The sequence below is a fragment of the Fulmarus glacialis genome, unplaced genomic scaffold, assembly GCF_000690835.1.
Source record: "Fulmarus glacialis isolate BGI_N327 unplaced genomic scaffold, ASM69083v1 scaffold15678, whole genome shotgun sequence".
NCBI lineage: Eukaryota > Metazoa > Chordata > Aves > Procellariiformes > Procellariidae > Fulmarus > Fulmarus glacialis.
The window spans coordinates 1-25,153 of record NW_009229068.1 but is presented as its reverse complement, the minus strand read 5'-3'; the positions used below and the strand labels follow the sequence as shown (position 1 = coordinate 25,153).

At 45.8% G+C, this 25,153-nt stretch overlaps 2 protein-coding genes across 2 annotated transcripts; one reads left to right on the top strand and one right to left on the bottom strand.

The window, feature by feature from the left end:
• Positions 1–626: 626 nt before the first annotated feature.
• ATG4B (autophagy related 4B, cysteine peptidase) lies at positions 627–15,674 on the top strand (the record flags this gene model as incomplete). Its single annotated transcript, XM_009583727.1, has 12 exons — positions 627–725; positions 1,271–1,342; positions 3,449–3,547; positions 4,420–4,521; positions 5,323–5,395; positions 6,460–6,539; positions 9,742–9,938; positions 10,946–11,024; positions 11,778–11,923; positions 12,566–12,622; positions 12,915–13,008; positions 14,888–15,674. Coding segments are annotated over 12 exons (1,172 nt in total), but the record flags the coding sequence as incomplete, so codon positions are not given.
• Positions 15,675–18,938: 3,264 nt separating this feature from the next.
• Positions 18,939–25,038, bottom strand: DTYMK (deoxythymidylate kinase (thymidylate kinase); the record flags this gene model as incomplete). Its single annotated transcript, XM_009583726.1, has 4 exons — positions 18,939–19,049; positions 21,311–21,508; positions 23,719–23,809; positions 24,830–25,038. Coding segments are annotated over 4 exons (609 nt in total), but the record flags the coding sequence as incomplete, so codon positions are not given.
• Positions 25,039–25,153: the final 115 nt, after the last annotated feature.

The window sequence follows — 25,153 nt, the reverse complement described above, 5'->3', positions numbered from 1 at the left end:
ACAGCTTTGCATTCCTCAGATTTTAGTGTGTCATCTGTAAAGGCAGTGCTGCTCCGTGAGCAGCAGGCTGTTTTCAGTGCAGGCAATGACTTCTGCTGGATTCATTGCCTCTTGAAGAGGGACTGACCTGCGGAGCAAGGTTTAGTTCCCGTCTTAATGCGATCTGTGCTTTTTGTGTTCCACCACCAAAAATTACATTCTCTGGCAGAAGGATTTTAATCGCTTTGCTCACTTGAAAAGAGGACCTTGACATTGTTGCTGATAACTGTTCTAGCCTGCACGATGGTGCCTGTTCCGGGAAGAAGAGTGCAGCTGTTGAATGAAGTCCTAGATGTTTTCTTGACCGTTTTCTGCACCAGGCAGAACCTGGACTGACCTAACCTGGAAATCCCCGTGCTTTTCTGCTTGTGGAGCAGCCGGGAGTGAGCCAGGGCTGCATCAGCTCTCTGTGCCTTCCAGAGTTGGTGGTTGCAGGGGGAGCTGTACCGTTTCTTGCCGGCTAGAGCCAGGTGCTCTGTGTGTGTAAGTTGCTGGTCCACAGCAGCTCTGATTCTGTAGTTTAGTGTGATTTTTAAAACACAAGGAAAAGATATGAAAGGTATGTAATTTCTTCTTTCTCTTTCTAGCTACTCTTACCTATGACACTCTCAGGTTCGAATATGAAGACTTCCCTGAGACCAAAGAACCCGTTTGGATCCTCGGCCGGAAATACAGTGTTTTTACAGGTATTTTGCATGCACGGTGCAACATGCTCTAACGCCCCAGAGGACTTTGTTAGTGTTGCACTTTGCTTTCTGAGCAGCAAGGTGACTGCAAACCTTATAAGCACACTGCAGAATGTGTCTGTTTGCTGGCAGAGAATGCAGATTGTAAGTGCTGTGCTTCTCTCTGTCTGTCCATCTCTGTGGGCTCTGGAATATTTTTGTGCAGAAAGTTACCGTTCAGTAGTTATTGGGACTTGTGACATGAGGCCAGGATGGTTGAGGCAAGGGGATAGCTCAGGGAAAAGGCAGGAAAATGGTTTACTGCTTCATAATTTGCCTATGGCCGTGGCATCTTTGGGTTGATTGCAGCTATGTTGGGGGAAAAAGAAAGTTTCTTTTGCACAGCGGCACTGTCCTGTTCCTCAGCGAGATTTTGCCTCTCTGGGCACACAGACTGAGTGAGGAGCAGGATGCTGTTGTCATTAGGGAAGGTGGGTGAGAGATGGATTTAGCTGTGTTTGGTGCTACCCTCATGTGTGTGCCTTGTGATGCTGAAAAATTTTCAGAGAAAGAAGAGATCCTGTTGGATGTGACCTCTCGGCTTTGGTTCACCTACAGAAAGAACTTCCCTGCTATCGGTACGTACTGTGGATCAGTCTAAGTATATGCCGGAAATTATAATAATCCGGTTATCTCTACCTAATAAAACAGTCCCCACAAGCATAGCATTAATTCACTTCTGATTATAGGAATCTGAAATGCACTTCGTTTAATTGATAGGATAGACTTTTTGTTTATCTGATAATGAGAATTCCTCATCCCCTTGGGTATGAGGGATAACAGTGATTTTAAAAAGGACACAAGAATGAGTTTGGGAAGCCTACCTAGAAATATCCTTTCTTTGAGCAACGTGGGCAGATTTTTGTACTTCATTAAGTCCTATGTAAGTCTAACGTGAAATATTATTTAATGATGGTCTTGGGCTTGAAGTGGATTAAAGACATGAAAACTAGAGATATGATCAGAAATTACTGCCTTTGTGCATCTGCTCTGGACTATATGGGGGGGTTTGCTTGTTTGTGTGGGGTTTTTTTAGATACCTGAAGTGGCTGTTACACACAGGAACTGTAGTAACATGGGGAACATTTCCCAGTGAACTCAAAGGAGGATGTCTTGGTTCCTTAAGGTATTCTGCATGGTCACTTCTGTGGTGTGGTTTTGTGTACTGGGTGGAAGGGGTATCAGAAGAGATCTGAGAGCAGGTAAATGGGATCCAAGCCCCATCTGTGTCCCCACTGTCAGTGTCATCCCCAGCAGTTGATGGGGAAAATGGCTTAGGTTTGGAAAAGTTACATCTTGGTAGCTGATCCTTCTGGCTTGTTCTGTTCTTTCTGTACTGAGAAACCCTTTGCCTAACAAGGTATGAGACATCTTTGATGCAGTTTAATCCCTTTAAATTCACGTTTGTGAGCCATAGTTAAACATGCGTTTGAAATTGAAGGGTTAGCATGTGTTTAACTATGGCCCACAAACATGATTGGGCTTTCTATATGAGTTATTAAAGGGTGGGGGACGGTAAGAAATCCCATTTTCTGAGTCATTTCCCATTTACAGTATAGATACAGTTTGCATGTCATACCGTAAACGTTCTCCTTTTTCAGTTTTTCTTCTCCCGGTCATCCCTTTTATTGTTGGCCACTTCTCTCAGTCCTTGCCCACTTAAATATTGTAAGCTCTTCAGAGGGTAAGGGGAATGTCTTATGCTAATTTTGTAAAGCATTATCAATTTTGGATGTTGTATATGTTATAAATTGCTGGCAAAATTATAGAAGATAGCTGCTGACCATCTAGAAGTTGTATAAATAGTTCTCGTGGGTGATTTTTCTCCCTGTGCTTTTCATGCAAAGTAGTTGCATGGGATTGAAAGAAAAAAGCAGCATTACAGAGAAACTGCTTCTACCAGCTCTGCTAAGGCGCAGCTGACTGCGTGCTTGTAAGACAGCTCACTTGCTGTGGTCACACTAAATATTTTATCTACGAAGCTTGTAATAATAGCCAGAGCTTTGCTGGAGGAGAAGCAATTTCCTTTTGAAGTTCTGTCAGGGAAATGCTTCCAGCCTTGAGGCCTTTGTCTGAGACTTTCCAGCATGAGCTAATATCTAGCTTATTCTCCAATATTATGTAGGTTGTGTTTTTTTCATTGCTGGGGTGGGTTTTTTTGGCTGGTGGGATTTTTTTTTGGCCTATGTTGTTCACTTTGGAATCTCATCCAGTCATAGCTGCTTATGATGTGGGAATTCCTTGGGACTGATTTGTTTTGCATGATGAGTTGCCTTCTCAATATGAGGATTGCAAGAAGTTGCCTGTAACAAGCACCTCTGTGTAACAGTGTGTCTCTGGATTGGGCTGGGAGTCTGCAGCTAGGCTCAAGGGCTGTTGTGCTCCTGAGAAATGCAGCTCTCTTTCTAGTTGAGTTGTTTGGATTTCCCTTTGGAGTTTTTTCCCCTTTCAGTTAGTGTTAGAGAGTTTTGTTTGTTTGTTTTTAAGGGATGCCATTAAGTTACTCACTGATAACTACATTTTTGTTTCGCAGCCTTGGGTATGTGAGCTAAGTAGCCCTTATTCCCTGCCTGATTTCTTGGGTGAACCTGCTACCCATGCAGACTTACAGTGCTTTCATTTATTCTCCCTCTTGGCACTGTTATACTATTCATTACATATTTATTTTCTGTTCTCATTTACAGGAGGAACCGGTCCCACATCCGACACTGGCTGGGGCTGTATGTTGCGATGTGGCCAGATGATCTTTGCTCAGGCCTTGGTCTGCAGGCATTTGGGAAGAGGTAAACCAGTGCACAGCCTATACTGACTTCCAGGGCCATGTGCTCCCACGAGTGCAGTACTTGTAAGGACAGGAGATAACAAGGGCACAGCTGGGAATTGCTGAGGGCTCTATAAGTTTTTCTTCAGTCTTCTCAAGTTCAGGGCTGTTGAGAAAATAGTCTACTGGAAACCCTCCAGCAGGTTTTTTCCTGCTGTCTGCAACTCTACATAGGTAGATATAGTTGTCCAAGCCTTAAAACAAAGCAGGGCCCTGTAACATGGTAGTTAAATCCACTGAAGCCAAGCACGTACTAGAGTTTTCTTGAAGGGCTTTTTATATAGCTGAAGTTTATAACGACTTAGTAGATTAATTCTTGTTTGTAGTTCAGTTTTGTCACAAAGCCCTCAGTTACTGAGTGTAGTCTCCTCTCCCTGAATACTTCTGTTCTTGTGCTTGACCCACGCTTGGTCTGTAAGCAGCTATACCAGAGCGGTTTTTTGACAGTTGTTGATGGCCTTTGAATTTGTGGGGGATGATTTTTGCAGTGAGGTCACCTGTTTTTTCCCAGAATATGTAGCCTACGCCTATTAATGAGAAATTGTAATCCTATTTCCCATCTGTGGGATAGAGGTACAATTTGTGTTTTCCAATTTTTTGTTTGTTTATTTGCTTTTCTGTGGGTGATACTCCTTTATCCCAGCTGTGAGAATGCTTACTTTTCTTTTAAAATTCATCCTTTAGTGTTGGGAATGCCTCAGATGCCTAGTAATAAGATGGTGACATGAATATCGGGTCAGTTGATTGATGCACAGGAAAGAGAATTGTAGCTTGCAGCCTCTAGTTGCTAATAAATACCATGTTTTGTTTCATATATTGCCTTGTCTGTCTTAGACTGGAGGTGGATAAAAGGGAAGAGGCAGATGGATAATTACTTCAATGTTCTTAATGCCTTCATTGACAAAAAAGACAGCTACTACTCCATTCACCAGATAGGTAAGAGTCTGCGTGCTGAAGAGCATGGAGATACTCAGTCTGGGTTTCCCATGAGTGTAGAACATCACTCTGTGTTTGTTTTACTAGCTTAGCCAAAAAAAAAAAAACCCACAAACGATGAGTGGGTCAGGTAGTACATGATGCTGTGCTGCTTGTTTTCTGATGTAAAACTGATGTAAAACTACCACACTTTATGGATTATGATGGATTTTTCTTTTTGACTCCATTATGGCTGTCAGGTTTGCCTAATGCTTTAGGTTATATTCAGCATTGCTTTCCATATCCTAGCTAGCTAAGGTGAGAGGAACTCATGTGGTTGCGGTTGTCACTAGGACCTTGTAATACGAGAAGATTGCTGAGCGAAGAAATTCTCAGAAGTAGCAAATGGACTAAGGAAGGATGTAAACTTTGATATAAACTTCCCTGGCAAATAAAAGAGAAGCAGTCTGTTCCAGTTTTTCCTATAGGGTGTTAAAGCACCTATAGCTTCAGCGAACAGAACTTCTAATTACAGGGGTGGTCTGGTAGTCAAACACTCTAAGTAAAATTTCTTCTGAGGTAACATTGCCTTTTGAACGTCTGTGTTATTGCATTTTGGGGAAAGGATTTGCTTTACAGTCCTTCAGGGTATGCTTCTCTCTCCCGTCTATGCTAAGATACCCCATGAAAGGGTAGATTTTGCTGACTCAAAATGTTCCCAAGTGAGATTTCTTCCCTATTAAATACAAAATCTGATTAGGAAGGGACGCAGCGTAGGTAAAATTATTTGCTAATTTATTTTGTTTTTTTCTTGTCATGCAGCCCAGATGGGAGTTGGAGAGGGAAAATCCATAGGTCAGTGGTATGGACCAAACACAGTCGCACAAGTGCTCAAGTAAGTGCTGCGTTTTTCCTTTATATCTTTCGAACCAAGCAGTGGGGTCCTTTGGTTTTTAGCCTCTCCTAGCTTACAGGTTTCTGCTCATTGACTGAAGTGCAACTGTATGTTTTAACACTGTTAGCAGGCAGCCTGCTTGGGCAGGAACTTGAAAGGAGCCCTTCTGTCATTCAGATGCTGGCAGGATGTAAGGGAAAACAGATTTCAAGTTGAGGACAACCCCCAAAATTCTCTCTCCACGTCCCACAGTAATGTGCTTGCCATGGAACTGAGTGCAATACTCTGCAGCAGACCAGAAGCAAGTGTCAGAGTAGATGATTGTTGCCATCGTTTGGATCTCTGCTAGCATCTGAGTTGCCTCTGCTGACCTGACAACAGTGTCATCGTTATCAAAAAGCTGCCAGCAAGCCATCAAGTCACTAATGCATTAGCAGAGGAAAGCATTAATATTTGCCACCTGGGTTCCATGGTGACAGGCAGCAGATCAGAACGGTGCTGGAGCATGGACTGCCTTTAATAACTGAGACATACTGTATTTTGAGAAACATTCTCCCTCCTGTCGCCATTCTTCCCTCACTTTGATTAGATGAGCAGGTAGCTCCCTGGAATAGGCTAGGATTGCCTAAAAGCAGCTTTCCCAGGTCAGACCATATGCCGAGTTAGCCCAGGATCTGGTATAGGTGATCAGGAGATATGTACGGAAAGTAAAAGTGATTTTTTTCATTTATGATTATTTATTTTTTATGCTGTCTTGCTTTCTGCTAACCAGCAGTTATGGGATTTGAGTTGGGGATTATATCAGGGCTCTTGTACTTGGTAGCTGCTGAGGGACAAATTCCCAGGTGTGGTCCCATTAGCAATCTTGTTTATTCTTCCAGCCATAATAACTAGTGGCAATGAAGTCTACAACTCTGATACATGTATAAAAGCATACTTTACAGCATAATTGATGAAAGCCAATCTCTCCTAATCTAGTTTCTCCTCTCTGATACATTACTGTCTTTGTCTTGTAGTTGTAAGTAATCCTTGCTTACTTTTTTTTTTTTTTAATTTTCCTATAGAAAACTTGCAACTTTTGATACATGGAGTTCACTGGCAGTACATATAGCCATGGACAACACAGTAGTGATGGAAGAAATCCGTAAGTATCACATGGAGGTAGAATGTGGTGTATCCTCTGGCAGGAAGAAGCCAGAAAAAAGCTGGAAAGCATAAAGTAGTACAACACAACAAGCATTAAGTAAATGTTTTGTCTTAAAGCTGTGGCCAAGCATGCTAAAACCAGATGAAATTACTGTTCTTGGGCAAGGAAGCCCCTTGTTTGACTTTTGCTTCATCTGATAAGCCTCTGACTTGGCACTGTGGCCTCTGGATCTGGAGAGGAGGTCTGTTGCCCTTCAAACAATAGGTGGGAGCTGCTTGGAAGGTAGTGTCAAACTTGTTTATGGCCACAGGTAGCAAGCAGTAAATGGCTGCTTCCTCTCTCATATAATGGGGTAGGAATGTCTCTGCTATTAGGCAGAGTAAGAAAACTAGAACATTGCTGAAGAGGAAAATGAACAAAATTGGCGGGGGAGGGGGAGAAGAAGGGAATCCATCTCTGGAGTGAATCATCATCTTTTAAGGAGTGCTCTTCTAAGGAGTGCTCACTGGTTCTTTCTTTTTTTCTTTCTTTCTTTTTTTTTGGTGCATCCTGACAATAGGATGGCTCTGGAGGCTGAGCAGCTGTGCAACGTGTTCATCCCTAGCATGCTTGCTCAGGCTGCAGTGCCGCAGTAACCGAAGCTGAATGCCTGCATTGCTGCAGTCCTGCATTGTCCTGGCCACACAAGCCTTCCCCTCGCTTGCTTTAGACTAACTCATGAGGCAGTGCGCTTACACAGCACAAAACCATGCAATGTTTTCTGCCAGTTAGTGTTCTGAAATGGCACATGGAACAGTCCAGTGAGCGCTGGAGCTGATGCAAGGTTATAGGTGAGATCATGGCGGGCATCATTTAGGCTGGCTTCGGCTGCCACGGAGCCAAAATCAATTAACAGGCAATTTGTCCCTAGAGTGCAGGACAGTCACTTTACAAAGTCACATCTCTTATCAGGTAGTCTCAATTGGGAGGCCAAGGTCTGATTGAGAAGTGCCTGCCTAACCTTAGGTACACGTAGTCCTGTGAAGGTATGTGTTGATGCCTTTGGCTTAAACAAGGGCCAGTGTGAAGACAGAAATTGGGTTTATCTTTCACCTTTAGCCTGAAAACATTACTTCTAGAACTGAAGCATGCTGGCTGCGAGGCTTGGGTATGCTGCAGGCTCTTGTCTGTGTGGCACTGACTGTTCAGCACTGACACCGCTTCAAGTAACGTGTCCATGCAGCTTGTAACGCGCAGGGGGTGTTTGTTTATTTTCCATTGTGAATCACAACGTACCCGTTCAGGGCCTGAAAGTCACTGTATGAGTGGGTCTGATGTGTTACGTGTCTGTAGGTATGTGTTATATTATCTTGTGCCCCAAACATCTGTCGATAGTGAAGCATTCAGAAGTTAATGCTGTTTCATACATCTGTTAAATTCTAATACTGTTCAGCCTAAGGTTCATAGGAAGTGCCTTTTGCTACAGCAGTGAAGAAACATCCATCTTTTTCCCTTCTGAATCGGTCTGTTTTATCAGAAAGGGGCTCTTAGTTGGGCATTGGAGGATCCTGTGCATCAGAAGGGTGGTGAGAAACCAAGACAGTAAAGCCAGCACCTGATAGCAGCAGCCGCAGCAGGAGAGATGTTGTGTCAAATCTGTTGGAATATGTTTGCAGTAAGTGGTTTGGATCCAGCTGGGAAGCTTCAGGCAGTTCCGCTGTGCTGTGGCACCATGGCGCTGCAAAGCCTGCCAGAGAAGCAAGGTGAATTTAGTCTGTGCCGAGCTCCCTGCTGCTTAAACTTGGGTTAAATATGTTCATATTGCAGCGCAGGATTGCTAGTTGCTTTGCCTGGTGAGGAAACCTGCAGTGACACGCCATTCAGCAACAGCCCTGGCTTGGCAGCTGATTTCAGATCATAAGATCAGGCAGACTACTGCGACAAAAAAACATATGGTCTGTACTGTTTTAACAGGATAAATCACTACGAATAATGACTTTCAATTTTCTCAGGACCTCCAGTAACTACAATATGTCTGTGCATGAGAGATGCACACATACATCTTCTGTCTCCTTGAGGGACAGTATAGGGAGCAACTGCAAACTCTGAGGCTTTAGATCAAAGTCCTATTTCTTCTGATCTTGGGTGTAACATTCTCCTTGTTCAGCTGGGTTCGAAGCTTTTAGTCGTGAGCAAACACCCTGCTGAAATGGCTGGTGATTAAGGTGTTTGTTTACATTGTGTCCTACCTGCTGAGAGTGTCCTGGCATTCAGCTTAGCCCAGGAATAAATTAAATGAGCCTCTGGCATTTTCTCTAATTGCCTTGGCTTTGCGATTAAAGTGCTGTGGGTTTCTTTGGGGTTTGGGTTTTCTCTTCACACACCCAGTAAATAATGAAATTGGCCAGTGAGACAGGTAGGCTTGGAGATGTTTCTGTACCAGAATTTGCATAATCTGGTTGCATTACAGCCTGGCTGTGTGTTTGTCAAGCCTGTAGAATGAGGATGCATAGTGCTTATGTCATGTGTATGCCCCGAGGAATTTTACTGCCCCATATCTTCAAGGCAAAGCTCATGCTGAAATTGCAGAGGTTAATGATCATCCTGCTTTAGGTCTCTGAGGTAGCTTCTGAATGATGCCCGATAAAATCTGTGAAGGCTTTAGTGAACTTTAGTAAAATTACAACTACTCTAGACAGATACCATGTTTGTATCTTGTTACAGCACTAATTACAGATGAATATTTCCTGTGTTAAGCTATAATGTTTCCTCATTCAGTTCAACTGTCTTCATATTCTCCATGAACTCCTCTTGAGTTGAACGCTTCAGATTTTTCTCTTTCTGCCTACACTCTCTGAATTCAGGACTCTTGCCTGACCTCCTAGTCAATTCGTTCAACCTTGTTGGCACAGGTTGTTGCTTAGCTGCTCACCTCCTGGAAAAATTCGCATTTTAACAGCCCACCAGATGGTGGCTGTGAGTACAGCATGCTTTGGCATAATCTTTATGTAAACTTAGACGAAATGCTGAGCCCTACCAGAAGCCCTGCAGGGAGTACGTACATCACATGATCCCAGCACTGGACCTCTTCAAGCTTTTCTTTTTAAGTGCTGTAGGCTTTTAGTAAATGGCAATTGTTGGTCAGAGCTCGAATAGAATTACTCAAGGTCTAGAAACGGAGGTTATTTCTGATGCTTTCTGCTCATGTTCCCTTTTGTAGGGCGGTTGTGCCAGTCCAACTTCCCGTGTGCTGGAGCTGCAGCATGCCCTGCTGTGGAGTCAGACGTACTCTATAACGGGTACCCAGAGGAAGCAGGGGTTAGAGATAGGCTCTCACTGTGGAAACCATTGGTGCTGCTGATACCTCTCCGCCTTGGGCTCACAGAGATCAATGAAGCCTATATTGAAACACTAAAGGTAGGGGACCTGGAGCTGAATTCTTGGTGTTCTGACGCTTAAGGACCCTGTTGTGAATTAAGTCATTTTTGGAATTTGGTTTTGGGGCAAAAATACTCAGAAATAATTGTCCTACTTTCAAAAGAAAAATGTGTTTAGAGACAATCCTTGTCAGAGGTCAGGATATGGGTTCTTGCAGGCTTTAGTCAGGAAAATCTGTGGGGCTTTTGGGGGGTTGTGGTTTTTGGTGTTTGGGCTTTTTTTGAGGATCTTACTTCACAACTTAATCTCAGTCCCTTTTTGTGTTTAGATGGTACCAACCTGCTGAAGCATTTGTTCAGCACAACTGTACTGTGCTCAGTGGCAACCTGAGCATTAATGAATGTAGTGTTGAAAACTCCCTGTGGCTCTGATGCTGGAGTTTGTACTGCAGACTGAGGCTAGAATTTGGCTGATGATTGCAGTGTGGAGTATCAGGAGGCTGCAGACTTTAGGGTGTGCAGAGTACATGCACAAGACAGGGTGCACATTGTCTTGCTGTATAATGCTAGCAAGCTCTGAGCTGCATAGGTAAGGGCTCCAAATTCATGCAAAGTTACTTGCCCTTAACTCAGTAGATGTTGCCTGGATACTGCAGGATAAGGAACTTAAACTGTTTCCTGAATGATCCTTTCCTCCCGAGAGCACTGTTGCAACCTGATGACAGCTCCAGGGTATTTTGCCACTGACTGCAGTGGAGCCAGGATTCACCTGGACTGCGCCCTGGAGTAGTGCTGCTTCTTCCATTTGGTCCACCTGTATGTTCCTGTCAGCAGTTAAAGGTGGTTTTGAGCTGCTTTTGTGTTCCTTGAAGGCCCTGTGTTGCAGCCTTCAGCCTTCCTGGCGGAGCTTTTCTCCAGAAATGGCTTTTTCTGCTGATTTTCAGTGTCCCTGTCTTTCTTTCCCACTGCATTTTTGGATGTTTGCCTTTGTTGCCACCTGCTGTCTCACTGTCTGTCAGCTGTGTGTTTTCTGTATTGCTTTTCCAGCACTGCTTCATGATGCCCCAGTCCCTGGGAGTGATCGGAGGGAAACCAAACAGTGCTCACTACTTCATTGGCTATGTAGGTGAGTGCCCAGAGTACTGCAGAAACTTTCCAAGCATCTCCCCCCAGCTAAAAAATGCTTGTGGAGCGGTACAGCTCTCCTGCTTGATCTGTGGTGCATGCTGCAGGGGTCTTCTTTCCCGCTGGAAGCGTGGAAGGCTGCTGTGGACTGAACCTCTTTGCGAGGGCCTGAGTGATGTAGCTTTGAACAGTGGCTATAGTACGGGCCATAAACTTCCACTGCATAATGCTAAATCCTGTCTGTAAAGAGGTGTGCGTAGAGACTTCTTCCTACGTTCAGAGCTGACCTCCCTTTAGGGGCTTGGCTGGACTTAACTGTCCTTTAGTTGTCCCCTTCCTGAAACCCTACAAACTGTTGTCCTTCTACTCTCCTCCTTCCCTCTGATTTTCTTTCTATGCCTGAGACCTCAATCTGGATGTGCTTTGGATTTCTGGGGCCGACTTGAGCTTACACAGGACCCTGGAAGGCATGCGCAGGAACAGTATCCAAATAGTGCCTGTGCCTTGAGCCCCGAGTGTCGCTGTGGAGTGGGCACCATGGTTCTGCTGGCAGCTGGCTATTTGCCTGGATGAGAAGGATTTGGGAAAGTGGCTGAAAGCCAGTTGCGCCTATAGAACGTGGGTTCCTACGCGGGGTTTCGAGAGCTGGCTCTGTCGTCACTCTTCCTCCTCTTTGTATCTCACCGTTTGCTTCTCAGAAGACCAGCTTCTGGCATGGTTCTTCCTCTTCATGTCTCCTTGCCTATCTGTCCAGGTGAGGAGCTCATTTACCTGGATCCCCACACTACGCAGCCTGCCGTGGAGCCCAATGACAGCGGCTGTCTCCCCGATGAAAGCTTTCACTGCCAGCACCCTCCCTGCAGAATGAGCATTGCCGAGCTCGACCCCTCCATTGCGGTGGTGCGTTCCTGCTGCTTGTTTCCGATCACCCGAAGGAGCGGTGTTGTGGTCCCTCTGTTTCACAGCTGTCCCTTTCCCCAGGGAGCTGGCGAAGGCAGTGGTGATGGGTTGGGTACTCCACAGGCGTGCGTGCTCTGGGCAAGTGGGTTTCAGTAACGTTGGTAAAGAAGCTCCTCATGCAGAAGTGGTTCGGTACAGGGAAGTCCCCCTTGCATGGCAATTAAATGCCATTCTTCATGGGGCAGTATTCTTCTCTCAGGTTTAGTTTAGGCTTTGATTCCTGCCTTTTGATGGGCAGATCTGAATCCGTTCCTGAGTCCATATTATGATTCAGGGTGGCTTGTTTTCTGTTGAGCCTAAGATGCCTGCCCTTTGTTTCCATGTGGGTTGTTTCTGCCCAGTTTTCCTTCTGCAGTAGAGCAGACCATTACATCGATGCTTCCAGCACTTGGATAGTCTGGTCACATCAAGCGTGTGGGGAGTGTTCAGTTTAATGGGGCAGTGTAAGCCACAGTTTAAAAGCAAGGCAGTTAGGTGGTGTAACTGCTCGCAGTCCTGGTCATGTTGCTTGGCGTTAACACAAGGCCTTAAGACTGAAATGATCAATCTACAATATATAAAGATAAAGTCTTTTTTTTTCAGGGCTTTTTCTGCAATACAGAGGAGGACTTTAACGATTGGTGCCAGCAAATCAAAAAGGTTTGTGTTTATATCACTGGGAAAGGAATGTAGGGTATTGTCTTGTTTCCAAACCGCTGCACAGAGAGCATGTCCTTTGCAGCATGATCCCATTTTAAAGCATATGAAAATAGTTTATTAAACTACCAAAAAGAGCATAGCTCTGAAATTCTGCTGATGATGCGAGTCAAAGATTTGAGAAACGTTTTTTCAGCTGCAATGAAGTCCCAACAGATTTTTATTACTCTTTAAAGACCCAGAGCACCGTGAGTACAGAGTTGTTGGTTCTCATGGCTCTACTCTTGCTCCACAGCTGTCCCTGGTAAGAGGAGCGCTGCCAATGTTCGAACTGGTCGAACGCCAGCCGTCGCATTTCTCCAACCCCGACGTCCTGAATCTCACACCAGGTAAGGCCACGCAGGGAGGTAGAGCTAAGGGTGAGCTGGTCCCTTTGGTTTTCTGGAAATTGTGTGGAATTGCACGATGACTTCTAGTACGTTCCTGTTCCGTTTGGAGTTTGATCTGGAGCTCTTAGGTCAATTGATCTAGTTCTTTGGCTTTCAGCTAGTGGTTCACAGATCCCACAGTGTCTCAGGATGATTTTTAGAATGAGTCTGTGAATGGTGATGGTGACTGAGTGGAAGAAAAAACAAGTTCATAGGCCATCACAGCAATGTGAATCTATGATTTGATTCCTTGGAGGAATCAAAAGGGTCCATTGAAAAGGCTGAAAACTGAGTTCCTAGATAATGAAAATGGTCAAAGACAGGGCTGGTCAAACTTAGTTCCAGTGTAAGGCACTCCTTCCCTGTGCATGTGCCACTACCAATGAAAAAGGAACAAGTGCTGGGCACTATCTTGGCTGTCAGGCTCTGGTTATCATGTTAATAACGTGCACAAACATTGCAGGAGATAAAGAGCCATTGACAGCTTCTGCCAAGAGGAGTGAGTATGCGCAGACAAATTTACCCTGTCACCAGGCATTGGACTGTGTCCTGTCACTTGCATCCTGCACCCTGTGCTTCTTTGCTATCTCTCTCCTTAGCATGAATTTTCAAAGCCTTCCTTATCTCACTGTCCTTTTCTGTAAGAATGCTCAATTCCCTTAAACTGTCAGTTGCTCCTTGCCTGTATTAAATTGTCCCCAATTGCTGCCTTTCTTACTCTTAAAAATGTTTTTGTGATGGGCTACTTGTCCTTTTACTTCTCACTCTTCTCTAGCTTGTAGAGCCTCTCCCATCTGCTATGGCCATTCTGTTTCTCTTACAGTCCTACCCCGAAGGATTAACCGTACTCTCATGAATGTCCAGCCCCCTGCCAGTTGGGTTCTCTGCTGTGTTACTGAAGTGAACAGGGGGGGCTGCTCCTCTGAGGAGCACCTCTGGAAGTTGTGCTGCCAGCACTCATGGGCACTGCAGTTCGGTCAAGAACAGTGACATTAGGCATTAGCACACACTACTGGGGGATTAAAGCTTGTCACAAAATGTTCGGGGGCTGTGGGGGGGATCTGCAGCCTTGCACTTCTCCTCTATCCCCAGCCATCAGTTATTGCAGTTTAGCTTTTGGCTGGCTGTTCTGCCAAGTCCAGCGTGTGCTTTCTTGAAGCCTGAGTTAATGTAGGTTTCTCCTTTACTTCCCCAGTTTGCCCATACATTCTCACCTGAATTTTCCCTATGGTAAAGTTGCTTCCCCTCTAGGTGTGTGGTCCCTCCTCCATAGAGTTGGAAGGATGGACAGGAGGGATCAAGTACATTACCCTTCCTCACAAAATGGACTGTACTAATTACTTTTGGGAGAGTGCATGTTGTGTAATTACATTCCCCAGTAGTTGGATCAAAGGCAACTGTAACAGAAAACAAGTCTCTAATACATGGGGAGAAAAATGTTCCTGTATCACTTATTTGGGCCAGAAATCTTCATGGATATTAGTCCAGACCTGGGCCAGTTCTCCTGTTTTGAGCCTCATGAGGCAGAACTGTCTCCTGCTAATACAGAGCTGCTGCACAGGAAGGTTGTACAAAACAGTCACAGCACAGAGTTGTGTCGGGATCTGTCAAACATAGCGCACCTTCTGCGCACCATATAATTCTCTCCAGTGTATTTTCCATGCTGTTGATATATGCTATTTCTCATCCCTCCTCAGCCTTCACTCAGGGGTGTCACGGAGTCTCTTGGATCTCATGGGGCCCCTGACACTCAAATTCCGCTGCCCTCCAGCTGCTGGTCTCGCTGATGCTGAGCAGTCAGTGCGTCCCATGGAGGTAGTGCTTTCTTTTTCTCTTGTAGACTCCTCCGATGCCGACAGATTGGAAAGGTTCTTTGACTCGGAAGATGAAGACTTCGAAATCCTATCCCTTTGAAAACAAATAGGAAACTGACTCTGCAAATTTGTGTTATGTGTGGGGAGAAGGGGGGGAGGGAAGCTCCTTCGAGAGCCTGGGGCTACCGGTTTTCATAGGCGCTTGCTGCCATCCCCGCCTCTTGTCCATCCTGGCATCTGTGCAGCCTCTGAGTGGAGCGCGCATTGTCTGCGTTGGGATGAAGAACCAAGTGGGTGTTACAACCTTACTGGCTGGAGTCAGAATTTCTCAGCGGAAAACAGTTGCTGGAAGTGGATGCAGTGGTGCTTAGGAGTTCAAAGCCTATCTGTTACATCAGCAGGTCAGTTGGCCTTCTGGGGGAGGCATAGAAATCGTTAGAGCTCTAAATCCTTACATGGGGACTCCATTCTGAAGCTTAAATAGAGCCACCCGTCATTTAGCAGGTGAAATGTACAGTTAATTCCTTTAGCAGCTTCTCTTCTCACTGGCCAACTTGGACTGCAGCTCACAACGCAAAGGAACAGCAGACATGTTCCAACCAGAGAGCTGTGAAGCCCCTGGAGTGCAGGTGGCCGGGCTTCCTACAGTACAACTCCAGTTCACGCTTTGCAGTACACAGCGCTTCCTCGCGGGCGTAGGACCCCTCTCCTGCTCACATCCTATGAAAAGGAAGTTGAGGGAACTTACAAGTGACTGGTAATTCAATAAGCGAAAGGCTGTCTGGGAAAGTGTGGAGCAGACCTATGCTGCTGAGTTGGACCATCTCAATCTCGGTTTAAATAGCAGGAAGAAGGGAAGGAGAATAGAAAATGTGCATGTTCTTGCTCGGTGAGTCGATAAAGCATTGTGCTTCTACAATGGATTAATCCAGCAAGTATCTTCAGGAAGGCTGCTTCGAGCAGAGAACTGGATTCCATAGCCCTGGAAAAAAAAAGTCCACAGCTGGGAGAGGTGAAACAGCACAACTGAGATGTGCCAGTCGTGTGCCTGCTTGTGCCCGCGCCCCAGTGTGCTGGCATGGCGTCTAGGGAATTAATCCTGTCGGTACCAAAAATGTGAGCTGTAAAATTCCTCAAGGTATTCTCGGTGGGTGGGTCAGCAGTTCCTTCAACTTCCTCCTGTTAGACATTCCCCTTCCAAATCAGAAAAGGTGCCTGGAGGTCAAGTAGGCTTCCTAGCTGCGTGGGTACCTTTCCTTTTGTCTTCTGCCAGCTCCCCCTTCCAGCAGAGTATGCACAAAGGTACTGTAGGAGCTAAACCGGAGAAACCCATTTCAAGTAATCATCCCAAAGTGGGCAGTAAAGAGAGAATGCCTTGAGAAGGTCCAATTATACTGGAAATTTTAGCTACTTTAAGATGATAGCTCTGCCTGGGGCCCTTCTCTGCACAGAATTCAGAGAAAGGTAAACCGTGGAGGCGAGTTGTCTTAATGCAAACTGCAACAGAAGTTGCTGAAGTAGTTTCCTTAGTGCATGCTGCAGATTGCAAACCTGTTTACAAGGCTTTGTTTTGTACATTTAGGATTGGAACCTGTCAGTTGATGCTTTTGTGCCCAAGGGTGGTGACAGCTGGCTAGAAATGACTCATTTCCCCTGTGACTGACCTACTGATGCTCTAACTGTCCCTGTGCTATCCAAAAGCAGAGGTTTGAACTGGGAACCACAACGCTTCTGTCACTAAATTATTATTTGCTGCTTTCTGCCTGCTTCTCCTCTTCTCTCTTGTAGTTAGGGGAAGAGGCAGCAGAGGAAGTGGGGCTGTGCTCCATTCATCTGCTTTCAATTTGTATCTGAATAAAGAGATCTAAAATCTTTGCCTGTCCTAATGTTCCTGCATGTGAATTGAAGGTGGTGGCGGGTGGTATCTAGTAACCCTGCAGTGCTGGTTGGGAACGCTGTCGAAATGATTGCAGATTTTACCTTTTAAGGGTAATGAAGGCAGATGGAAGCAAGACTTGAGCTATGTGCAACGGTGACTTTATCTTCCTTTTCGTGTATCCAGTAGAATAGAGGCTGGCTGCTTGGGACTGCCCAGTTGTTGTTTCTGCCCCAGAGGGTGAGCAGCTGCAGACATGCTGGCAGAAAAGGAAAAAACACTTCCGTAGCAATTCTGCTACTTGCCTTTTAAGTTGTATGAACGTGGGGCAACAAAACAATACTTGAAGGCTGTCCCTGCTGAGCGGTGCAGCATCTCTCTGCTTCTAAAACAGTGTAAGCCTTTCTAAGACTGCATGTGCTTTTTTGGTGAGTCTCTGCCATGTGTGTTTTTGAGGTAGAGGGGAAGGAGCCAAGCAGAGGCTCCAAAGTAGGTGGAAAGTGAAACTTGTTTCCTTTAAGGTTGTGTGCCCACTCTTTAGCTATTTAACTGATAGCTTTTCATGGCTTCAGTTTCCAGGTAGCCTTTTAAACCCCAGCTCTGCAGTAGCCAATGTTACAGAAACATAGTCAATTCAACAACCATTTTTCCTGTTTTGCTGTGCAGTGGCAGGACACAGCAGTTGAATCGGAAGACTGCACCCTCTGTTGCGATTGGCAGGTCCTTTTTGTTGAGGGCTAGTCACTCGGGACACATCCCCCTCTTGATTTGTACACAAGAAGAGTTACTACTTATTTCATGTTCATGCTTTTATGGTTAGGGACAGCTCAGCCAGACAAGATTTCACCTGAGTGTTAACACAACCCCAGTAACAGAGCTAAGCTCAGCTTTCTTAGATCTTTAGCAGATATTTCTGGCTTTTTAGCTAATATGAATTAAATGACTTCTCTGTGTGGTGTCTTCTTCCAGTGTTGCTTCAGTGTTAGAGGTGCTCACTCCTTCACAAGGAGTGTTTCTGCTACCAAGTGCTGTGCAGCTGTAGAGTGAAGGCAACAGCTTTTTCCATTTCATCTGATGCTTGCATTAGCAATTTTGTTTTAAACATTTACCTTCCTCTCCCTGCTAGTGGATCAGTTCAATCCACCTCTCTCTAAGAGTTAGAGCAGGATTTAGTCTCTGTATCAGCCAGCTTGGAGATCAGTCCAGTCCACACTGCTAGAAGGCGAGTTAACTGTCCAGCAGATAGACATTAACTCTCCTGGTCATCCCCATATCTCAGTGCACCTTGCAAATGATTCGATTTAACGCTCCAGTTTATTGTAGTTCGCTGGTCATTACTGATGACTTAGATGAACTCATAGCTGATCTGGTTTGGCAACCTGTGCTGGGCTGTTTAAATTGCACTGGGGTCTGTGTAGGAGTTGCAGGTAACTATTCCTCTGATCTTGGCCACAGGAGTAACTTGACCAGTCTAAAATAATTTATGTGCCACTCGCCCTTCAAACTGGCCTTGCTATGAGCTAATGCATCTATTTCGGACTCCTGCCTGCTCATAGCAGTTCAGTTTCTGTATCGTTCCCACTGAACAGCTGGGGAGCCGACTTGAATTCATCTCTCCCTTCATTCCACAGCTCTAGCAAACCGCTCTCCCTGGATTTAGCGCCTGAACCACAGCACCTCTACCTCCTAGATATCCTTCTAGAAGATAAATGATCATACTGAAAAAAAAAAAGTGCCCCGTACAAAATGTTTAAAAGAATAATTTATTAGCAAGCCCTCTACAAATCCCCTGTGTTTCAGCACAGGGGATCATTTACTAGAGAGGCAGAAGAATCAGAAACATGGTGGTTCCCCAAAACTGGGAAGGCTGTTGCCTGCCTGTTGCTGCTGCCTGTGTCCAGGGGCAGCCCTGGGCTCCATATCCACCTCTGCACTACAGGACTGGGGCTAGAACAGGAGTTTTTATAAGGATTTTGTTACATGCTCATCACGTGTTCATTTATAAACTACAGTAGGAACTATGCAGGATGGAGGGGAGGAGCAGATAAAATCACAAAGACATCAGCCCCGTGGTGGATCCAGAAGAATACACGGGATCTAAGCTGTAGTTACTGGAAGGTGATGTAGGGGAGTTATGCAAGCGAGGAAGATCCAAAAGGTGAGTTTTCCCTTAGGTCTAAAAGAATAACCTGTATAAAGTTTTATTTCCAGAGTTCTCCCAAAGGTTTATTCTGAACCTCCTGCACGGTTTCCTCTGCAAGGGACTTGATTTCTCTGTGCAAGTCTTCTATGCTCTTTGAAGCATCTATTGTCTGTTTCCAAGACAAAAAATACAGAAACATGTTCCTCAATTACCAACACCAAATGAGAAAAACTCACCTTGCTGTTATATCTGCTCCCCCCATTACTCAATATTGTTACTATTCGTGAGCAGTGAAAGAAGCGAATTATACCTCCTGTGCGTTATTTTTGGAGAGGAATTGGAAAAATCTGTTTTATTTAGGAATAGACATTTAAGAAGATGTGGGGCTGGATGAAGGGAAACAGAAGAAACTGCTGCAGCTGCATCTTGTTTGCTGACAGCCTTTAGGGCTTATGGCCTAAAGGCAGGTAAATGTTCTTCATCCTCTACTGTAGTCCCCCAGAAACATCAGTGTGTTGATCCTTTAGTGGTTCTTCAAAATAAACTCCACCCATGATAGTAGGAACCTTTAAAATTCCATCATGCAATGTTCTAGTTTCAGCTTTGTTGGTGTGTTTTTTTTTTTTAAATACTGCAAGCTGAGGTCAGTAAAGGTGGTAGAGCTATACGATGCTGGTGTTCCTCAGCCTGATGTTTAAAGAATAGCTGCATCACTCCCGTGTGGTTGAGGGAGTGACCAAGATGAAGAAAGGATTTGGTGAAAAGATGTAGAGAGGTGCAGATTTGTCACAGTGACCTATGCAACGCTGGCCCATGCAGCATTGCTGAGAAAGAGCAGGCTGTGAGGATACGCAATAAACAGACTTCCTGACTAAATGGTAGCCTTTCCATTACAGCACAGCCAGCACCCCACCTTTGTGCTCACACAATGTCCTCAAGCAGCTTGCTGATCTCAATTTATTTGTGTGACCAATGGTACTGAGCTGCGTTTCATGCCTTGGACTGAACGGTCTTCGGCAACGTTTCATGTCTGTTATTCTATCTGATACAGAGGGGCAAAGAGGCCGGAATGCTAACTATACCTTTAATGTGTACTGAAACTGGATTTCCGTGCTCGTTTCAGGGACACCTGTCATCTCTTCATCATCTGTTCTGATGTATAGCTGTTTGATAGTTGTGCACTTTGGAGTATTTTAAACAGACACGTTGGTGATACTTTAAGTGAAAACTCCTTTCAAGCAAGGAATAGAAGACAAATTAACAGAAGACAGGTAATAAAAGAAATGTGTTCCACTGCTGGCATCTCTGGAAAAAATCAGGGTTTGCAGACTATACACGAATTCCATATTGTCTCTCATGACAGCATACTTTTTTTGTTAAATGAATTCTTTCGAGGTTTTGTGCTATGGTACACGTTTTCTGTCAGCCTATTTTTCCAGTCGTCATGATGTAGGAAAGGCAATTTCCTAGCATAACTTTTACTGGAATAAAAGTCCTAGTTTGGTGATTGTTGTACATTTAGGTGCTTTAGGTTCTGACAGTACACAAAAAAAACTTTTACAGAATCATGTTTACCTGAAACAAGCTGTGAAGAATTATGTCTACCTTACGCAGTCTGATCATGTGGCAAATCTGTATACATCTCCAGCTTCTGGTAGGGACTTATCCATAATCTGTGTCCTCCTATGTCTGTGTGAAAGCTACAGAAGATGCTGCCTATATCTCATGATTGAGCACTGACAGGGTGATGGAGATTATAAACAGGCTGCCTGCACTAGAAAACCTCAGCCTAGGTGATCTACACACAGAATAAATAGAGAACGCTTCCTCTTCTGGGATAAGGCTGCTGACTGTGCAGCCCTCTGCAAACAGCTCCAAGAGATGAACAAGAAGGAAAAGCGATGCAGCAGCATGGAACAAAAAAGATCGGGTATTTGGAGAGAATTCTGGTAGCAGTAAGACAGCAAATGCTGATGGAAACTGGCCATGTGAGAAGGAAGATGATCGTCAGTGAGAGACACAAGCTGCAGGAGGGCCCCAAAAAAACTCCAAGGATTCCAGAATCCTTGGCAGATGCTGCAGGATACCAAGGAAACTGCCAGGGAAGAGCATGGGTGTGTCCCACTGCTTCTTACCCAGGTTTGTCAGTTTGTCTTTAAGAAATAGAATGATTGCCAGAAAGCTTTTTTGCAAAACCAACCAACCAACCAAAAATCTTCCCCCCCACCCCAATGGGGCCCCGTAGGGTGTCCTGGAACAGGGAGGTGTCCTCTCAGCCACAGGCCACACTGCCTCTAGCTGATCCCCAACGCATTCCCCTGACCAGGAGCAGGAAGGGGGAGCACAGGGATGTGATGGGCACAGTTTGGGAGCTCTCATGAGAGACCCCCACCCTGGTCTGTGACAGGCTTGTTAGGGTTATTTCCTCACCTTCCAGTTTAATGTCTTGTCCTTCATCAGATGAGAGAAGGACTGCAGAACTTTCTCTTGGAAGGAGCTGCTCTCATAACGTTCATTTCCAAAGTTCCCTCGTTCCGCTGCTTCCTCCGGGCTTAACTGAAGAAACAGAATCAGATCTGGCTTTGGGAGTCCAACATCAGGCTGTTTGCACCAGTCCAGGCAGAAATTCTGTCCCAAACAAAGACAACCGAGTTTGAGGTGAAAGAAAGGAATGCGAAGAAGGGGAAGAGGCTAGTTAGCCAGATAGGGAGGTGGGGAAGGAACAGCCAGAGAAGAGATGCAGCCCAAAAGACCAAGCACAGGCTTACAAACTGAAAAGGAGATATCCCAGCTTATCATGTGGGAATTCAGTCCTGGTCATTGTGGGGGGCCAGATTTTGCTAGGTGCTGCGCACCTCTCACGTGCACTGAAGCCAAAGAGAGCTAAAGATTTTAACATCTCTTCTGCGGAGCTAAATACCGAGTCATATTCTGAGTCTCCATACAGCTGTTATCAGTCCAAAACTGTGATCAGTCCAAAAGAAAGCTGCTCCCAAATACAAACACCATGCACCTTTAGTGTGGATCTTTCTGGGCCCATGGAGACTCCTTTTCAAATACCTACCCTATGCTTTCTCAGCCTACCCAGGAATTTCAGCCTGGACACAAGAGACAAATCTTTCCAACTTTCGGATCTTCTTGACAGATTTGAAGACTTCCATCAGGGCGTGTGAATCCGCAACGCTGCGGAGAGACCACTGGAGCTTGTCCACTTACTGCTCATCCACACGGGCACCAGTGATACTATCAGGGTGATCTTAAATGTACCAAGAGTGACTGTGCAGGGCTATGGAGGTGAGAGGGTGCAGAGCACGGGGTGCCAGGATCTCCTCAATCCTTCCAGGAAGCAGGGAAAGGCTTGGGCAGGAATGAGTGTAGGTCAACTCTCAGCTGGTGTTGCAGGCAGGGCTTTAGCTTCTACAACCACAGGACGCAATTTGAGGATCGATGGCTGCTGAGCAGGAACGGGATACATCTGACAAAGTGGGACTAGAATATCTATGCAAACAGGCTTGGTAAGCCAGTGAAGAGAGCTTTAAACTAGGTATGTCGGGGGAAGGTTTGCAGTCTGTAGAGAACTGAAGATGGGAGGCCAGGAGGAAATGGCTGGGGGATGATACAATAATGGAGGCTTACCTGAAAGCAGCACAGCCGAGGCAGAGTAACACAGGTGATGTTGGGGTTGGGCCTGCTACAGACTGCCTGGCTGAAGAGACAGTGTTGAGGAACTTCTTTAGGCAGCTGGAAGAAGGATCACAATTGCAGGTCCTGGTACTCATGGAGGATGTCGACCACCTGCCTATCTGCTGGGCACAAGCAATCCAGGTTTTTGGAGCATGCTGAAGAAATTCTTGACACGGTGATCGATAAGCCAGCGAGGGGAGGTGCCCTGCTGGATTTCTCACTCACAAGCAAGAAAGAACTGGTCAAAGATGTGAAGGTCAAGGGCAGCCTTGGCTGCAGCGAACGTGAGACGGTGGTTTAAAATCTGGAGAGGAGTCAACAGGACAAACAATCGCCAGTGTGGACTTCAGGAGAGCAGATGTCTGTTTATTAGCGACTTCTTAGCAGGATGCCCTGGCAAACTCACATGGAAGGCAAAGAGGCCCCAGGAGAGCTGGTTGATCTTGCAGGACAGCCTCCTCAGAGCACAAGAATGAGCACAAGACTCAGGAGGATCTTACAGCTGTGTAGAATGACCCAAAGGGCTGCTGACAGAGCTAACTTGTCTTGAAAGCAGGGACAGGCCAAAAGGCACAAGTGGGGACATGAGAAGTTCAGGCTAAATGAAGAAAATAATTTTTACCATGAGGGTGAGCAAACACTGAAAAAAGAGCCCAGAAAGGTTGTGGATCTACATCCTTGGAGATACTCAAACCTTGGCTGGATGTGGCCCTGAGCAGCCTGCCTGATGTTAGACTTACTCTTCAGCAGTAGGTTGGGCTTCGTGACTTCCACAGGTCCCTTCCAACGTACGTGGTTCTGTTATTCTTTGCAAATTTATAGGCCAGCAGCCAGAGCAAGCGTGGGGAATCTCAAATAAACTCATACAATCATTCTCCAGAGTCAAACAGGCTGGCTTCCCCACAGCCAGGAGTCTGTTCAGATTTACAAAAAGTAACCGAATGAGTTTCTCTGCTCTTTCTGGGGAAGGGGTGGACCCAGGCAAACAGATTATGTCAATGACCGAGCTGAAACTTCCATCCCTCAATGTCAATCCACATTTCCCCAGTCTTCTGGAGCTGCGGGCATGCACACCAGCATCTCTATCAGGCCTCCAACTGGAGCTGCTTCCCCACGTACAGAGAGGGGCAGGGGCTGCTGTAGGTCTCACTCACCTCTTTGGCACTTGTGAAGGCCACCCCAGAAAAGGCGTATCTGTCAACCACAAGCGTGATCCCTTGACGTAGTTTCTCTTTCATCAATGGTCTGAAAACCATGCGGGAGGAAAAAGAAAATAGTTACGCTCCTTTATAGTGATACAAATGAAAGGAGTTAATCGAAAAGACAGCTCATAAGGCCAGTGCTTCTCTGTCAACATACGTCATCGTTAACAGCCATCATTAGCAGTGTCAGGGTTATCTGTGATGCTAATCGCAGGTAAATATCTATTTGTGTTCTGTCCTCTAAGAGACATTAAGCAAACACCCTTTCAAGACAGCCAAGTTCAGGGTGCCCCAGTGCAGGGTGCTGCTCTAGGCACCTCCGCGGCTTACAGGCAAGATCACAGCTGAACTATATTCAGACATGACCAGCTTAGTCCTCTTCCCCCTTTTAAGTGGTGCAGCACATTTGTGATACACTCTGCCTCGGTCAAAATGTCCTTTATTCACTACAATGACATTTCTTATTACAGCTCGCTCATCTGCCTTACGCTTTCCCAGTTTGCCTGGCACCGCCACTACAGCAGAATCAGCAAAGTTTTGGTTTTTTTTTTTTCAATTAAAACATTTCGCAATATAGATTTCCAGGTAAAAAAACCAGCCGACACCCATTTCCCTAGCACCACACATGAAGACTCAGGGGCCAAAAGCAAGGACAGCCACTTACGGCTGAATGCAGCCTTCGGCCAGAGGGGCAGTTTGGACACAATTCCTTAAGCACTCTGTCCCTCACACGGACTTCCTTGCAAAGCAAGGTCTCTTCCTTCAGGAAAGAAAGTAAATTCACCGTCTAGGCTGGTACAGTCTCAGCTCCCCAGTTCTTCAATCCAGTATGGCACAGGGACTGGAAATATCGCACCTAATGATTTCAAAAAACCAAACTGTGGGATTTGATCTAAGATTAAATCCAAAGCCGTAAGAGTCCCTGAGACATTGCTTCCAGCCACGTTTCCCTTGCTAAACAGGATCGTACTCTCCTACCTACTGTACCCACTGCAAGCTAAAACCCTGTGAGGATTCAACGCCGTGCGTTTTTCTTTTACAACTTAACAAACGTTCTCTTTACACGTGTTCCCAGCGGTTAGCGGAGAAGAGCAGGTGGACGGTGTGGTCCTCCAGGTTCTTCTCCTTCACCAGGTAGGAGCTGATCAGCCGCCCGATCTCCGTTGTTCTCTCTGTAGGAAAGAGGGCGGGAAGGAGCGAACGCCGCCCTGAGCCGCGCCCGCCAAAGGGGTGTCCGTCTGTCCCGGGGAACGCCAGTCTGTCCGGGGCTGTCTGTCACGGGTGGGAGGGGGTCGGCCGGTCCAGGGGTGGTGATCGGTCGGTCTGTCACGGGTGGGAGGGAGTCGGTCAGTCCGGGGGTGGGGATCGGTCTGTCCGTCACGAGTGG